The sequence below is a fragment of the Nuphar pumila genome, chromosome 6 (assembly GCF_984573655.1).
Source record: "Nuphar pumila chromosome 6, dmNupPumi1.hap1.1, whole genome shotgun sequence".
Classification (NCBI taxonomy): domain Eukaryota; kingdom Viridiplantae; phylum Streptophyta; class Magnoliopsida; order Nymphaeales; family Nymphaeaceae; genus Nuphar; species Nuphar pumila.
In genome coordinates this window covers 110,252,481-110,264,782 of record NC_143254.1, presented here as the reverse complement: position 1 = coordinate 110,264,782, position 12,302 = coordinate 110,252,481, and the positions used below count along the sequence as shown (strand labels likewise).

At 35.9% G+C, this 12,302-nt stretch overlaps 1 protein-coding gene across 2 annotated transcripts in view; it reads right to left on the bottom strand.

Annotated features, from left to right (window-relative positions):
• Positions 1–3,757: 3,757 nt before the first annotated feature.
• LOC149835683 (uncharacterized) overlaps positions 3,758–12,302 on the bottom strand; it is a 59,240-nt gene continuing 50,695 nt past the window's right edge. For both annotated transcript variants that reach the window (XM_090008682.1, XM_090008683.1), the window contains exons 5-14: positions 11,028–11,187; positions 9,327–9,367; positions 8,774–8,849; positions 8,631–8,664; positions 8,120–8,454; positions 7,665–7,898; positions 5,598–5,699; positions 5,372–5,422; positions 4,813–4,900; positions 3,758–4,078 (exon numbers count right to left, since the gene is read on the bottom strand). In XM_090008682.1, the coding sequence (XP_089864808.1) occupies positions 3,909–4,078; positions 4,813–4,900; positions 5,372–5,422; positions 5,598–5,699; positions 7,665–7,898; positions 8,120–8,454; positions 8,631–8,664; positions 8,774–8,849; positions 9,327–9,367; positions 11,028–11,187 (1,291 nt within the window). In that variant the 3' untranslated portion in view covers positions 3,758–3,908. The remainder of the gene's footprint in view (positions 4,079–4,812; positions 4,901–5,371; positions 5,423–5,597; positions 5,700–7,664; positions 7,899–8,119; positions 8,455–8,630; positions 8,665–8,773; positions 8,850–9,326; positions 9,368–11,027; positions 11,188–12,302) is intronic.

Genomic DNA, 12,302 nt, shown 5'->3' with positions numbered 1-12,302 from the left:
CGAGTGATGACTCACCGGGTTTTAAATTATGAGTCACTATAATATGTTAATTAGAAATATGTGAACCATGCATTTTCGTCACTTTTTTTTTTTTTTGCAAATCCAATCCTGCAGATGCATTCGGCATGGTCCATTTGCTAGGAATCTGGTCATGTATTTTTTATTAAAAAATATAATTCTTGCATGCTTGAATATTTATGAAAATTATGAGCCATTGATTTTCAAGCCTTAAATGATCCTTTTTATCCATCGGAATCGGATGATCCAGTCTATTTTTATAAAACCAAACATAATGCGGTGACCTTGCTCTTGCTCTTGACCATGCAATTCTAGTCTATGCATGGTTTCCACTCACTACTTGATACTTCACCCACTTGTTTGAGCTTTCACGTCAAACATGGAGGGCGTGACTGTGGTTGTGATCACGATCATACCAAGAAGTCCAACTTGATCTTTTAAGTGGGTAGGTGAACTCTAAATGTCACTGTGAACATGACTTTTAGCAAATCAATTTCAGCCATCCCTATGTCATCCAGTGGCCGATTCAGGATTTTGATTAAAGGTGGGCAAAAAAAATTCAAAAGCTTAAAAGGGAGGCAAAAAATAAATAAATAAATTTTGCTTAAAGGGAGGCAAAAAATTTTCAAAACCTTGTTTTTCTTTTCTATTTATTTTCAAAATTTTAGGAGGGGCTCAAGCCCCTCCTCGCCTCCCTGGATTCGCCCTTCATGTCATCTCTATATTCATACCCCTCTTTGGGATTTCATTGACGTTAGGTTCGTTTGATCAAATAGAACTCTACAGATGTGATCTACATCATTTATTTAGTAAAGATCAACATTTAAATTGTCTAAATCCAGCTTGTGTGCAGGATTTTTTGGCGATTCAAAAATCAACAGTTGACAAAACATAAAATTTTGTGATTTGAAAAAGATCATGAAAAAATACAATCTACCATGTTAGAAACTATCTACAGGGTCAGATTTGATCAGAACAACCTATATCATAAGATTTAAGAGGGCTATGAAAATGAGGATGACATAGGGGATGAGTGAAACCGACCTTTGACTTGGGTTCAACCTTTATTAAACAAAAATAAAGGAAAAGAAAACTGTACACATGTGAGCTCACCTAATTAGTTGATTTGGGGGGATAGGTAGGTATAGATTGATTGCTCTTTTGGCTTGGAATCGTCACTTGACGCATTATTGAGATGAGAATTTGTTGCTTTTCGTTTCTTTTCTTTTGTCATTCCCTAATGAATAAAAAGGTATCCTCACTAAACTCAGAGGCATACATGATATTTTCCTTTTTCTTTGTTTATTAGCTTTAGACTATTAAACCAGAATCTTATAATTTGGGGCCACTGTAAAGGGATAATGATTGCTACACTCGTGGGTTCAGAGCCGCTAGTCCTTTTTTTTTTTACTTTAACACATCTGACCATCCAGCTGCATATTTGATTTAGTAGAAACCAACGCGTAGCTCATGATTTTTTTTTTTAGCAAGCTGTTTTCAGGCAGCCCCAAAGGGGGGTTGGCATAGTGGGGTAGAGCCTTGGCTGCTAGACTGGCAATTAATGTTCGATTCCTATGGGTGTTGCCCCTTTGCGTAAGCCCATGCGTAGCATAGACCCTGGGGGCAAGGGTCCTAGCCTCGTAGTTTTGTGCTGCCGGCACGATGACCGTAAGTATGGCAGGCTGAGCCAGCCAGACCAAGTCTTCATGGCGGGATATAAATCCAAAAAAAAAAAAAAACTGGGTTTAGGCAGACCCCATACTAGATGCTAGAGAATACAATTACATGACTTAACCATATTCAATATTATACGGATCCAGCAACCAATCCGGTGGCTTGTTCTTTCGTACACAATTCTCTTTCACCACCACCATCTGCACCACTGTTTTCCTCCTTGCTCGCCAAATTGCACTGAAACCGGTTAAGTCCGAAGATTATTCTCAATAATTCCTCAACGTCACCATCTGTTCTTCGTCTTCCTTCAGCCATCTTGGATCATGTTTTCCTAACGGGCATGTCAGATTTTCTAGGGATTGAAAAATCAACGGTTTAAAATGTACCAAACTTTCAACTCTAAAAAAAAGAATGTCAAAAAATTATGATCCAAACGGTCAATTCCTATGAATATATAAATATATCCATGCCAACGCTCCGGTTGTCTGGTAGGAGCAGCTAGTGCAAGTCACCTTGTGTTGGGACGTTGCAGGTTCAAAACCCAACGTATAGTTGTATAATTGGTAGGGTTCTGCCTCAATGTTGTTACTATCGCCCCTGAATCGTTGGGCTGCCCATTCAGCTGTATCGGGCAGATACCGATACTCAGCTGAATCGTTTTTGTATCAGCCCAAAAAATAATAAAACATTATTACGTGTCAATCATAACGTGTTAAAACCATTAAAATAAAGTAACTGCGCAGATCTAACACAGAGTTACTGTAAATTGATTAGTTGAAATTTATACATGATCCAAGCATGATACTTTGACTGGTTATATCAATGCTGTCAGAATCGGTATTGGGTCTGAATTGATTTTCAAAACGGCCGATTCAGATTCTAAAGCGAATCGAACTGAATCAACTAAGTTTTTACCATCAGATGACACACGTCATTAAAAAAAATCATAATAAAAATTATTAAAAAATCTTTAAACTCCACTACAAAGATTAAAAATAATTAATGCCAGATTGGCTCCTTTTAGAATCTATTTTGGACCAATTCAATACGATTTGACCGATTCAGGCCGATTCACTATGATTCTGACAACATTGGGTTATACAATGGCTCAATAAAGCTCAAGCTTCAAACGAGATTGAATAATAGTATTTAAGCTCACGTTAATTAAGCTTGATAAGTTATGTATTTTTCATTGAGCTCAATATTTACTATGGATTATTATCAGTTTTTTAATAGCTTAAAACCGGTACAATTATCATCAATATTAATATCTTAGAAAACAGTTGTAAGTTAAAAAATTTCATTCCTGCTTATTTAGAGGTAAAACTGGTGTCGTGTCATAATCTTGTACATCCATTCTCACACTGTCCGAAGTCTTCGTTAATCCCTTTCTTTTTCTATAAATCCTTTTCGCATGCATGTCTCTCTCGCTCTCGCTCTCCCGAGCACGCCAAGTTTAGAGATGGGCCCCCGGATGTCAAAGGATCGGATTTATCTGATCTCTGACCCAAATCGAATCCAATTAGTCAGATTCTGTTTCAGCTTTCCTAACTGAATCCAGCGGATATCCTATTCCAATGGCTATCCGAAACCAATTACAGTCCCCATCTGAATCCAAGTCCGGATTAACCAGTATCTAATTAGTCAATTTTTGCATTGGCTACGTCCCACCCGAAACCAAACCGTTTACATCCATATCTTCAAATCTAATTAACAAAAACGATTAACACTCGTTTGGGAGCTGGGAGTTGGAGGGTGTTACGGATTTCTGTCCAAAATTGAAAGCCATCGGTTCTTCTAATTGACAGCTACCACCTTTAAGAGGTGGAAGTTGCCTATTTGAATTTCGAGTGCGGATGCAAAGGAGAGGATGTCTCACCTCCTTTCACTTCCATAAACTACCCGACTCCCACCTCGACTACCAGCTCCCAAACAAAGGGAGACAAAATATCTAGAGTTAAAGCATTTTGATAGAACTAAAAAATTGCTTTATATCATACTCTTACCTTTTTGCTACAAGCTTGAGCAACAAAAAAACTCAAAGGCAGCTAACAACAGTACATCCTACTGCTAAAATTGAATGTATTGTCATTACCTCCTGCAGAAATTGCTACAATACAAATATGTAATATTTTCCTCATAGGTAAAGCAACCCACTCTCAAAATTTTCCTTCTTTATTTGCATGAGAACAAAATTGCAACTTTATTGTTGGAAATCACATAGTGAATTTGCCTCCAAGAACGCCTGTGCCACTTGCAACAGGAAGGGGGCGGATGGCAGGAAAAGGTTGTGAGATTGGCAAATGGTTTGGCAATACAAGAGGCTGATGGATGCCAGGCGTAAATGGAGGAGCCACACACAACTGCATCGGTTGGGCTGCAGTTCCTGAAAGAAAACATAAATTGTCAACGGAAAAAGCAAAATAATCATCAAGAAATAAGGGAAAATACAACAATTAAAATACGGATGAAAGCACCAAAATAGGGCAAAACAAATGAACTCTTGTATCCACAAAAATTCAGGGCATGTTAGAGAGATGAGCATTGCAGAAAATCAGAAGTTAGACAATTCAGAATTGTAACTTGTAAGTTACTTGGGAAAAGATAATTTGGGGAAGATGAAAAAAGGGAATCGCCGATTCCAAATCCTGTCTTCCCACATTTTGGATTCTTTCACAATGAAGAGATCATTGTTAAATTATCGACTATCAAAAATTTTAGTTCACTTAGTGGTGTACAGAGACCAACAGAATAAAACATACAAGGCTTATCTTTGGTACGCTTAAGTGCATCATGATATCCAGTAGAAAGTTATGACTGCAGGTATTATTTAGTCAATCAGACCCTATAGATATGTTTATCATGGTTTGTTTACTTTGGAATCTAGCAGTTTTGATGTAACTTTTTTTTCTTTGTAACACTGGGTGCATTGTGATGATTTATTTTCTATATTTCTTTAAAAACCTGTCCACACAAGAACGCTTCTTTTATCTAATGCATCAGTTACAGATTAAAAAAGTTTGTGTAACAAAAAGCATGGTTAACAAACATATACATTGGCATTTTATGTGACCATGAGAAAAAAAGCTGCGACATAGATTGTAATAGTGCATGGCATACCATGATGCTTTGGTAGAAGAGGCTGATGAGTACTCAAGAGGGGACGCACCAACCCTTGTGGGAGAGCTGAAACTCCATGAACCGAATCCTATAAGAATACATTGAATAGTCATTTTAAGATATAAACTTCAAAAGCACATCGCTTACAACCCCAACAGCCATTGTATCACTATTAGGCCCCGTAGTGAATCTTAGAACCTCATATCAACACTGTACACATTAATATTGTTTATAAGAATTCCAAGATGGATGATAATGATTTTGATCATACTCCAAAAAACTGAAGCAGCCAGGAGAAGAGACGTGAATCCTAACTCCAAAGCAATGGATATTCTTTGATTAAGGATAATTATAAAAATTGATAACAATACAAATGAATTTTTTCATCAACAGATTTTCCACATGTACAGATAAAACAAGGTTAGGACTCGTATTAGATTCTGAAATCAGAACCAAAAAGAAAAATTACTTCCATTTAGAAACACCATATGAATATCAAGAGCCAACAGATTATCTGTAAAGAAAAGTGGCTCTACCACAACCAAACATGTAATCTTACTTGAGAAAAGGAAGGCACATAAACCACTTGTCCCAATCTGCTAACCATTATCTGCAGCACAATAGATGTGGAAATGATATACATGGTTAAAGGTATATTTCACTATAAGCAGCCACAGTTTGCTTTGCAAGAAATGAAGAGTGAAGACCCAAAGGACACAGGGCTTTCACATTGGAACAAGAGACCAATACTCTTACTAATAATATTTGCACTTTTGATGACATACCGTTTGATTACTTGGATGCACATACATAGTGCCTGCTTGAGGGGGCAGGTATTGACCAATATATCTAATTGGTTGTGACCTGCTACCAATGTGTCCAAAAATCTACATGTGAAAGAGTAGCTCAATTAGCTCATATAGAACATTGTTTGGAATAAGACAAAATAAATAATAATGCCAACTAAAAACAGCCATTAGTGATCACAACCCAACCTAATAATGCACACTTAGAATTGAAAGATTAAACTAATTTGTAGGCTTTTTTAGAATAAAAAGAAGTTCTAATGTAAAAAGAAAAAGCCAATTTGTAGGCTGAAAAACTCCAAGATTGGCGGTGTCGAACCCCTTTAGAGAGGAGGAAACACATTTTTTTAATATAAATGAGATATGGTCAAAATGGGTTGGAATAAACAATGCCTGACTTTAAGGTATATGAGTTGTATAATAAGTATGATATGGCACCATACAATATGATGCAAGTTGACATAGCACATACACCCCATTTCTGAACAAAGGGGTATATCCTACAACACTAACAAAAAAGTTTATGACATCATATAGAACTGCCATGACCTTTTCAGTGTTGGTTCATAATAGTTCATCAGAAGATTGTATACATGTTAAGTTTAATAAACAGTAATTCTCATTTTTCATCATGAAAAAGAATTCAGAGCAAAGGAATAATGATTGTCCAAACACTATGAAGTTCCCTCTTTTGATGGCAAAGAGGCAACTCTGCACAAGTCATAATACATGAGAAAATGGAGAAAGAAAAACAGGATGCATCTCCATTAAAAAGTAATTGCTGAAACCGAAGAAAAAGGCTGCAATTATTGCAAAAAGGAAAAGTTGCAACAAAAAATCTGAGGCATCTCTTAATGTTCAACTTTGAGTTTGAACATTCAGTGAACAACAGGACATGAACAAAATGTTACCAATTCAAACACTACATATTGTCCAAAGAAGAAAAAGCTTTGTTTAGAAAAAACTAAATCAAGAAACCAAGAGCTCCAGAAGGCAAGTGAATTCTCTCCTAGAAATATAACCATCACTTGAAAACAGGACTCAATCCCAACCCATATATTTAATTCATGTCTTTGAGACATGCATAATCCTAATTCCTTAGGTCATGGATATAGCTATAACATTTTCAGCAGTATCAATTGTATCATTTATCATTCTTGGAAAATCAATGTTTTGCACCTAAATTATGAGGTGCTTGTAAGTTTGCATATAACCATGTTTTTTCCCTTTTGGGATTTAAATGGACATCAGAAGAATATACAGATACTTCCAACAGCTCCAAATTTATAATGTTAGCTTGCTGACATACAGCATTTCATTCTATACTGTCTGAAAGTAGATGAAACCCAACCGAAAGAAAAGGACCAGTAAGGCATCAAGATTTTAAAGACGTCTGAGCATAATGAAACTCACACAGAGCTTACATAAGAATGACCTACTACGCATAATTTTTGTTAGGTTAACAACCAACCAGAAGGTGTACATTGCAATGTAGCACAAATTCTCTCACTTGAAAAAAGGTAACTTCGATTCTCTCATTTAAAAAAGTAACTGCTGCAACTAAATGGACTTGCAATAGGACATGAATAAGATCCTAGAAAGCTTAAGGACCATAATAACCATTATGAGATGAATTATAGTTCAGAACATAAACACCCAACATTTGACAAATAAGACTATACAAAATGAGATTGAACATTTAGTTGTGAGATATCTTTTATCGTATTATGCCAAATATAATTTGCTAAGCCTTCACATAGAAGTATCACCACATGATGTGCAGAGTCCATGAAAAAAGCCAGAGAATTACTAATAAATTCTTGAAGAAATACACTGGTAGAGCCCTATATGCTGCACCAAAACATGCCAAAAACAAAGATTTACCAATAATAGGTCCGATGTCAAAACATGAAAAGCAGAACCTGATTATGTAAACTATACTATACAATACAGATAAACGAGATAACTGCTATGAAGAGAAGTTTGATGTAGTTATCCCACTTCTGAGGTAAATTTTATTGAAAGAGAAAAAAGAAAAATGCTTACAGGTTGGGAAGTTTGAGGAAAACTTCCACTGTTTCCAGCTGCTAAGTTATTGTATTGGGCATACTTTACAGGAAAAGCAGCATGTGGCATAGGAGAGTTGAATTCTATCCCTGGCTGAGCATCCATAATAGGTAACATAGAGATGTTCAGAACCTGACCAGTACTTGAAACTGCTGCCTTCACATTCGTGGATGATGGTGAAAAGGTTTTGGCCCCAGGATTAAGCTTGAATTCCTGAGGGAAAAAGTTAGTAACCGTGTAAATTCATACACAAATACATCTTTAAAAATATATATATAAACATGCTACTGTTGCTACAACATATAAAAGGCCTGAATAAGGAACATGCTACAACATATACAAGGTCTGAATAAGGAACATAGTTACCAAAGATATCCAATCCATGTTAATAGCAAATGCTACTGGTACTGTAAAAAATTCAACCTTTACAATACCTTAGAATTCTGATTGCAGAGTGAATTCTTTGAAACTACAGAACAAGTTGTTGATGGAGCTGAACTTGGATAGGAAGCTGAAGCGAAATCCACAGATGAAGGGGAAGAAGTAGAAAGATTTGAAGAAAGAACATCAGATGAAGTAATATTGGTATTGGTCAGTTGTTTAACATTTCCAATTTCTGGTAAGGCTGAGCGAGGGCTTCCATCTGTGACCCTTGGTGGCACCACACACTGCACTTTTTCAGACTTTACACCAGCAGACTTCATATTGGGATGGGAAGCAACCATTTCTATATCAGGCATTGAATGAATCATCTGAACCATGTCTCCAACTTGGAATAGGAAAAAGATTAGTGTTGAATATATCCATGAGAAGAACCAAACTATGAAACAGAATCAGCTGTTAATTGCATCATATAATCAGTAACTATAAAACACAAGAAAACAAGAAAGGTGGGATTTCAGATTTAAAGCACATGGACAGGTCTAATGTGCCACAAGAACTTACTTGGTGAATCAGAACGTTGCATTTCATGTACAAGCTGCAGAAAAAAATTGAAAATACAATCAGGAATAACTTAGCTAAGAGGATGCAACATAAACTTTTCAAGTGCTTGAACAAATCAATTAATTCTTCATCACTTTACATACAGTTTCTTGAGAGTGCTTCCCATCATCATTGTCAAATGCATTTTTTTTCCCTTGTGACCCATATTGTACATCTTGCCTGCAATGATGAGTAAATATACATGAACCAGTTGAAAGACTGCAGGTGTGCAAAAATTAAATAAATAAATAAACCTTAAATGACAGTACAAGTAGGAAAGTCTGTCTTTAAAATAAACAACAGTATGCCAAACGGATTGTTTTAGAGGAAACGCAAAAACATCACAGCTGGACTTTGGAGCTAAACAAGCTAGGTGGCTTAAGGGTTGGAAAATGAAACAAGCGAGAACCTGAATCATGGTAGAGGTAAGAACAATTTTCCTACCACCAACAATCCATCCATCAAATAAAAATTAGAAAAAGTTCAACAAAGACAAACATATTTGTCTTCGGGCAAACTTGGTCATAGTTTGACCTATTTTCATGAATTTTAAAGCCAAAATATCTATCTCCAAGTTCATTCAATCTAGGACTTAATCCAAATCCCAAATTGAATAGGATCATAAGATTGATACAGCTAAATATTCAGGTTTCTTACCTCTCTGCATCCATCACTACAGAGCCTAATGTCTCTTCCATCTGGAAAAGTTTGATAGAGAAATTCAAATATTAGTCTCATAAATGACTTCCAAAAGAAATATCCCTGCAGATAACTACAATGAGGGAATCACAGGAAATTGTTGAACTATTAATTTTTCATAAACTGAAATATCAAAAAGAAGATTGCAAGATTCTAACTTACCAAAAAAGAAAGTTATTAAATCAAGACACTAGCTTCAAATCATAGGTTTGTATTCCCTCTTTTCAAATGTTCTATCTGCATGCTTATCACTGGATTTATTGATGTTTGCATTATTTTCCTTAAAAAAGTTAAATTTCCTTCCAAAACAAAAGTTGATGTTTGCAATATGTTGTTACTTGTTAGGTATAGTTTTAACACCAGTATAATACCTTGACAGTTTTAAGCAAATCATTTTTATAAATTATGAAATTCAAATGTGGCTTCCTGGCCAAGCTAGTTAACCTTTCTCTATATTGTTTATTTTTCATCAGCAGATGTTTCATGGAATCAGCAACTGAGCCTAATCAATAGCTTGTGTTCCTTCTCTTTCCCATTGTATTGTATTCATCACCTTAAACATGATACATCTTCTTCTTTAATATATTCTCTTCCTTTTCAAGATAAATCAGATATACTATTTTCTTCAATTTCCTACTTGTTTTCCTTCATTGATTCACTTTCAACTACTGCCCTTTCCCCTGCTCTCCCTCTGTCTATACTAGGTTGCTAGTGTTTCTTTCATGTCTAGTTGTGGGCTGGGATGAACTCGGACCCCTCCTCCATGCCTCGGAAATATCGGTCATTGTGAACAAAGTCGAGTGCATTTGCAAGTCAGTTCTCTATAAGGCAGATGTCATCTTCGAGACTATCACCGTCATTGATCACAACATCTTCTGGAGCTCAAATCACCGGGCATCAATCTCACCATAAACTTCTCTTTCCCAACTTTTCTTTGCCTGATTTCATGCAGATATATGGCTTTTGTTGTTTGTGTTGTGGTTTTAAGGTTTCTCATCTGTGTCGCAGTGTGGCAGTGTGTTTGGGAAAGGATTCCTCGAGATCCTTGTTTTGGTAATTTTGACAGTTCTTTTAAATGAGATGTGAGAAAAATTAGGGTTTTATGTCACCTTCAGTTGTCAATTGTCAGGACACTAATATGTTTCTGTATAAATTGTCATTAGTTTGTGGTTTATGGTTTTATAAGGTTGTATCAATCAACAATTTGTGTGAAAAAATAAATTTAATGGTATCTCGAGTTACTTTCTGCTTCAATTTAGACAAATTTAATGAAATTTATGGTACTTCTTTTTGCTAATTTACTTCTTTCACCATTTTGTGCAGGGATTTTACAGGTTGATTGAGGATAATGCGAGTTTTCCTTTTTTTTGTTAGGTTTCACTCTACAGATTGCTCTCATGCATATGGTGATTGTCAGGTTTTATTTTGTGCAGAACTAGTGGTGTTTTATGCCCTATTCGGGAGAAAAGTTTCGAAGAATTTATCATGGCACTTATGATAAAGCCCAAGGCAAAGGAACACAAGCCAGTGTATTTCTTGTTATTTGATACATGCAGATGTAACAGAAACATTTCAGAATATGAAACAATGTAAAATACATGTTCAATGAAAATAGAAGTTCAAAGGGCAGAGAGATCTTTGGGTATAGATGATCCTTACCAAGGATGGGCCACCAGTAACCTTGTGATTTGCTTCTTTTGTGCTATCTGGAGGCTTTGCACATACATTCATTAATTCAAATGTATTTGCAATGGCTTTCTCGGTTGATGATCCTTTAACGTTATTAGCTTCCGTACCTCCTTCAGATTTAATTGATGACCTACATGCATATTTAATATTCAAAATTAACACATAACAGGCATTCATTCTGTTACAGGATCAATCAGATTCTTGGCAGACATTTATCGCCAGACACAAAATGACCAAAGGCTAATTGTACAAAAATGCTAAGATGTGCCAAAAGATTATAAAAATGAAGTGATTCATATGGTTCATAGCGTTAGCATCTAAATTCACATAACCTACTTCTATATGGGCAAAAGAAAACTACCAAAAACCAGCAACTGGAAATTTAGATAGTCTGCCTAAGGTTTATATAAGGTTTGATTACCCAAGATGAACCCTTTAATGTTAAGATATGGAACAACAAGATGGAATAAAATCTAACAAAATTTAAAAAGTACATATTAAATGTCACAAAGTAACTTTATAATTAAAGATGCAAAAGATGGAACTGTGGAGTTAACCCATTGACTCAGTGAATCAGCCTAGATAGACACTAGACCTAGTGAATAGGTTGTTATAATAAGACTTATACAAGACTTGGTTGACAGGCCAAGTCACAAACAACTCAGCCAAATCACAACTTCGCCCAGCTTTCACTAGGTTGACCCATTGGGTCATTGAGTTACATGAAAGCAAGCATGCAAGCACACACATGTACATGACTAATTCACTGAGTTGACCTTTGTGAGGACAGCTGAGTAATGAGTAAAAAATAGCCAAGTTGAGCCATGTGTCACTAAGCTTTTGAACTTGTATAGAATCCCAATTGAAACTATTGAAGAAGTGCTAATCCACCACAAAGCACGAGAAAATCCAAGACACAATTCCAACATTTTTTGCAATCAAACCATCCATCCCAACACAGTGTTAAATACACTATTTCTTCAATGATTCCCATAACAGTCAATCATATGCATAGGAAAATGAAAATCAGGGTTATTGAAAGTGCCACTCTTGGGAAGCACAAAGTGTACATCTTCTGAAGCCCTATGGGAAGCACACTTCCCATACATTTCGTGTGCTTCCATTCCTGTGAATGGTTTAAGGATTTTTATGGAGTCCACCTAGCTAATTGTGGCAATTGTGATAAATTATAAAGCCATATGAATTTCCCGGCAGATATTTTCTGATTCACGTTCCACTTCTTTA